The sequence below is a fragment of the Chiloscyllium plagiosum genome, unplaced genomic scaffold (assembly GCF_004010195.1).
Source record: "Chiloscyllium plagiosum isolate BGI_BamShark_2017 unplaced genomic scaffold, ASM401019v2 scaf_13039, whole genome shotgun sequence".
In the NCBI taxonomy this organism is placed as follows: Eukaryota; Metazoa; Chordata; class Chondrichthyes; order Orectolobiformes; family Hemiscylliidae; genus Chiloscyllium; species Chiloscyllium plagiosum.
Window position 1 is genome coordinate 1 of NW_025198637.1, and position 5,664 is coordinate 5,664.

General features: G+C 53.8%; 1 protein-coding gene and 1 long non-coding RNA gene across 3 annotated transcripts; one reads left to right on the plus strand and one right to left on the minus strand.

Annotated features, from left to right (window-relative positions):
• The first annotated feature begins 6 nt into the window (after window positions 1-6).
• On the plus strand, window positions 7-5,464 carry LOC122546000 (trithorax group protein osa-like). 2 transcript variants are annotated; one of them, XM_043684849.1, is made up of 5 exons: window positions 7-1,053; window positions 2,184-2,286; window positions 2,508-3,050; window positions 3,603-3,774; window positions 4,946-5,464. In XM_043684849.1, exons 1-5 carry the CDS (start codon window positions 89-91, stop codon window positions 5,365-5,367), a joined length of 2,205 nt encoding a protein of 734 aa, XP_043540784.1. In that variant the 5' UTR covers window positions 7-88; the 3' UTR covers window positions 5,368-5,464. The 2 variants fall into 2 exon arrangements, with proteins under 2 accessions (XP_043540784.1, XP_043540783.1); XM_043684848.1 differs by lacking the exons at window positions 2,184-2,286; window positions 3,603-3,774; window positions 4,946-5,464 and having other exon boundaries at window positions 7-1,472; window positions 2,612-3,531.
• LOC122546001 lies at window positions 2,946-5,109 on the minus strand. Its single transcript, XR_006310643.1, has 3 exons — window positions 5,068-5,109; window positions 4,588-4,814; window positions 2,946-2,982 (listed from the first exon to the last, which is right to left on the minus strand). It is a non-coding gene; the product is annotated as an uncharacterized LOC122546001 (long non-coding RNA).
• Window positions 5,465-5,664: the final 200 nt, after the last annotated feature.

The window sequence follows — 5,664 nt, forward strand, 5'->3', positions numbered from 1 at the left end:
CTATTAGGGGACATTGATCTTTCATCTTATCTAGAGTTACACCCATATTTATCCTACCTACTTTAAATCTTCACAAAACCACTGATCTATGGGGCTCCAACCTCAATCATTACAGGGGCACCAACCCCACAAAGCCAAGCACAGGGGCACCAACGCCAATCATTACAGGGGCATCAACCCCACAAAGCCAAGCACAGGGGGCACCAACCCCAATCATTACAGGGGCACCAACTCCAATCATTTCAGGGGCATCAACCCCACAAAGTCAAGCACAGGGGGCACCAACCCCAATCATTACAGGGACACCAACCCCAATCATTACCGGGGCACCAACCCCACAAAGTCAAGCACAGGGGGCACCAACCCCAATTATTACAGGGGCACCAACCCCACAAAGCCAAGCACAAGGGCACCAACCCCTATCATTACAGGGGCACCAACCCCACAAAGTCAAGCACAGGGGGCACCAACCCCACAAAGCGAAGCACAGGGGGCACCAACCCCAATCATTACAGGGGCACCAACTCCAATCATTACAGTGGCACCAACCCCAATCATTACAGGAACACCAACCCCAATCATGACAGGGGCACCAACCGCACAAAGTCAAGCACAGGGGGCACCAACCCCAATCATTACAGAGGCATCAACCCCAATCATTGCAGGGGCACCAACCCCACAAAGCCAAACACAGGGGCACCAACCTCACAAAGCCAAGCACAGGGGGCACCAACCCCAATTATTACAGGGGCGCCAACCCCACAAAGTCAAGCAGAGTGGCACCAACCCCAATCATTACAGGTGCACCAAGCCCAATCATTACAGGGGCATCAACCCCACAAAGCCTAGCACAGGGGCACCAACCCCACAAAGCCTAGCACAGGGGGCACCAAACCCACAAAGTCAAGCACAGGGGGCACCAACCCCACAAAGCCTAGCACAGGGGGCACCAACCCCACAAAGTCAAGCACAGGGGGCACCAACCCCACAAAGCCTAGCACAGGGGACACCAACCCCAATCATTCCAAGGACACCAACCCCAATCATTACACGGTTACCAACCCCACAAAACGAAGCTCAGGGGCACCAACCCCAATCATTACAGGGCCACCAACCCCAATCTTTACAGGGGCACCAACCCCACAAAGCGAAGCACAGGGGGCACCAACCCCAATCATTACAGGGACACAAACCCCACAAAGCCAAGCACAGGGGCACCAACCCCAATCTTTACAGGGGCACAAACCCTCAAAGCGAAGCATGGGCACGAAAGCCCCAATCATTACAGGGGCACCAACCCCAATCATTACAGGGACACCAACCCCAAAAAGCCAAGCACAGGGGCACCAACCCCACAAAGCAAAGCACAGTTGGCACCAACCCCAATCACTACAGGGACACCAACCCCAATCATTACAGGGACACCAACCCCACAAAGCGAAGCACAGGGGCACCAACCCCAATCATTACTGGAACATCAACCACACAAAATGAATCACAGGGGCACCAACCTCAATCATTACAGGAACACCAACCCCACAAAGCAAAGCATGGGCACGAAAACCCCAAACATTACAGGGGCACCAACCCCCAAATTTTACAGGGGCACCAACCCCAAACGTTACAGGGAAATCAACCCCACTCATTACAGGGGCACCAACCCCAATCAATACAGGGGCACCAACCCCAAAAAGCAAAGCAAAGTGGGCACCAACTCCAATAATTACAGTGGCACCAACCTCAATCATTACAGGGACACCAACCCTACAAAGCGAAGCACAGGGGCACCAACCCCAATCATTACAGTGGCACCAACCTCAATCATTACAGGGACACCAACCCTACAAAGCGAAGCACAGGGGCACCAACCCCAATCATTAAAGGGGCACAAACCCCACAAAGCGAAGCACAGGGGCACCAACCCCAATCATTCCAGGGGCATCAACCCCACAAAGCCAAGCACAGGGGCACCAACCCCACAAAGCCAAGCACAGGGGGCTCCATCCCCACAAAGTCAAGCAGAGAGGCACCAACCCCAATCATTAGAGGGGCACCAAGCCCAATCATTACAGGGGCACCGACCCCACAAAGCCTAGCACAGGGGCTTCAACCCCACAAAGCCAAGCACAGGGACCACCAACCCCAATCATTACAGGGGTACCAACCCACAAAGTCAAGCACAGGGGGCACCAACCCCACAAAGCGAAGCACAGGGACACCAACCCCAATCTTTACAGGGGCACCAACCCCAATCATTACAGGGGCACGAACCCCAATCATTACAGGGTCACCAACCCCAATCATTACAGGGGCACCAACCCCAATCATTACAGGGGCACCAACCCCACAAAGCCAAGCACAGGGGCACCAACCCCAAACATTACAGGGGCACCAACCCCAATCATTACAGGGGCACCAACCCCAGACTTCACAGAGGCACCAACCCCAATCATTACAGGGTCATCAACCCCAATCATTACAGGGGCATGAACCCCAATCATTATAGGGTCACCAACCCCACAAATCGATGCACAGGGGCACCAACCCCAATCATTACAGGGGCACCAACACAATCTTTACAGGGGCACCAACCCCACAAAGCGAAGCACAGGGGCACCAACCCCAATCATTACAGGGGCACCAACACAATCATTACAGGGGCACCAACCCCACAAAGCGAAGCACAGGGGCACAAACCCCAAACATTACAGGGGCACCAACCCCAATCATTACTGGGGCACCAACCCCAATCATTACAGGGGCACCAACCCCACAAAGCGAAGCACAGGGGCACCAACCCCAATCATTACAATGGCATCAACCCCACAAAGCCAAGCACAGGGGCACCAACCCCACAAAGCCAAGCACAGGGGGCACGAACCACAATCATTACAGGGGCACCAACCCCACAAAGCCAAGCATGGGCACGAAAACTCCAATCATTACAGGGGCATCAACCCCAATCATTACAGGGGCACCAACCTCAATCATTACAGGGGCATCAACCCCAATCATTACAGGGACACCAACCCCAATCATTACAGGGGCACCAACCCCACAAAACAAAGCACAAGGGCACCAACCCCAATCATTACTGGAACACCAACCTCACAAAGCAAAGCATGGGTACAAAAACCCCAAACATTACAGGGGCACAACCCCCCAACTTTACAGGGGCACCAACTCCTAACTTTACAGGGGCACCAACCCCAACCTTTACAGGGGCACGAACCCCAATCATTGCAGGGGCACAAACCGCACAAAGCGAAGCATGGGCAAGAAAACCCCAAACATTACAGGCCACCAACCCCAAACATTACAGGGGCACCAACCCTAATCATTACAGGGCCACCAACCCCAAACGTTACAAGGACATCAACCCCACTCATTACAGGGGCACCAACCCCAAACATTACAGGGGCACCAACCCCAAACTTCACAGAGGTACCAACCTAAACATTACAGGGGCACCAACCCCAATCATTACAGGGGCACCAACCCCACAATGCAAAGCACAGTGGGCACCAACCCCAATCATTACAGGGACACCATTCCCACAAAGCGAAGCATAGCGGCACCAACCCCAATCATTACAGGGACACCAACCCCAATCATTACAGGGACACCATTCCCACAAAGCGAAGCATAGCGGCACCAACCCCAATCATTACAGGGACACCAACCCCAATCATTACAGGGACACCATTCCCACAAAGCGAAGCATAGCGGCACCAACCCCAATCATTACAGGGGCACCAACCCCAATCATTACAGGTACACCAACCCCAATCATTACAGGGGCACCAACCCCACAAAGCGAAGCACAGGGGCACTAACACCAATCATTACAGGGGCACCAACCCCACAAAGCGAAGCACAGGAACACCAACCCCAATCATTACAGGGACACCAACCCCAATCATTACAGGGACACCAACCCCAATCATTACAGGGGCACCAACCCCACAAAGCGAAGCACAGGGGCACTAACACCAATCATTACAATGGCATCAACCCCACAAAGCCAAGCATAGGGGCACAAACCCCACAAAGCCAAGCACAGTGGGCTCCAACCCCAATTATTACAGGGGCACCAACCCCACAAAGTCAAGCAGAGGGGCACCAAGCCCAATCATTACAGGGGCACCAAGCCCAATCATTAAGGGGCATCAACCCCACAAAGCCTAGCACAGGTGCACCAATCCCACAAAGCCAAGCACAGGGGGCACCAACCCCAATCATTACACGGGCACCAACCCCACAAAGCGAAACTCAGGGGCACCAACCGCACAAAGCAAAGCACAGGGGCTGAAAATGTGTTGCTGGAAAAGCGCAGCAGGTCAGGCAGCATCCAGGGAACAGGAGAATCGACGTTTCGGGCATAAGCCCTTCTTCAGACTTATGCCCGAAACGTCGATTCTCCTGTTCCCTGGATGCTGCCTGACCTGCTGCGCTTTTCCAGCAACACATTTTCAGCTCTGATCTCCAGCATCTGCAGACCTCACTTTCTCCTCAAAGCACAGGGGCACCAACCACAATCTTTACAGGAGCACCAACCCCACAAAGCAAAGCACAGTGGGCACCAACCCCAATTAATACAGGGGCACCAACCCCAATCATTACAGGGGCACCAACCCCCACAAAGCCAAGCACAGGGGCACCAATCCCAAACATTACAGGGGCACCAACCCCAATCATTACAGGGGGACCAACCCCACAAAGCGAAGCAGAGGAACACCAACCCCAATCATTACAGGGGCACTAACCCCAATCATTACAGGGGCACTAACCCCAATCATTACAGGGGCACCAAGCTCACAAAGCCTAGCACAAGGGTCCCAACCCCACAAAGCCAAGCACAGGGGGCATCAACCCCACAAAGCCTAGCACAAGGGCCCCAACCCCACAAATCCAAGCACAGGGGGCACCAACCCAATCATTACAGGGGCACCAACCCCACAAAGTCAAGCACAGGGGCACCAACCGCACAAAGCGAAGCACAGGGGGCACCAACCCCAATCATTACACGGGCACCAACCCCACAATGCGAAGCTCAGGGGCACCAACCCCAATCATTACAGGGGCACCAACCCCACAAATCGAAGCACAGGGGCACCAACCGCACAAAGCAAAGCACAGGGGACACCAACCCCAATCATTACAGGGGCACCAACCCCAGTCATTACAGGGGCACCAACCGCACAAAGCCAAGCACAGGGGCACCAACCCAATCTTTACATGGACACCAACCCCACAAAGCGAAGCACAGGGGCACCAACCCCAATCATTACAGGGGCACCAACCCCAATCATTACAGGAGCACCAACCCCACAAAGTGAAGCACAGGGGCACCAACCCAATCTTTAAGGCGCACCAACCCCACAAAGCGATGCATGTGCACAAAAACCCCAATCATTACAGGGTCATCAACCCCAATCATTACAGGGGCACCAACCTCAATCATTACAGCGGCATCAACCCCACAAAGTGAAGCACAGGGGCACCAACTCCACAAAGTGAAGCACAGATACAAAGCACAAACATTCACTCACCAACAAACAAATGTGCATCCAAACCGAATCTCAAAGGGTTAAGCTTTCTGCACGCTGCAGAGAGTTAGCGCTAAGTCTCTGTGTGCCTATCTCGCCTGCCCGCTCACTCTCT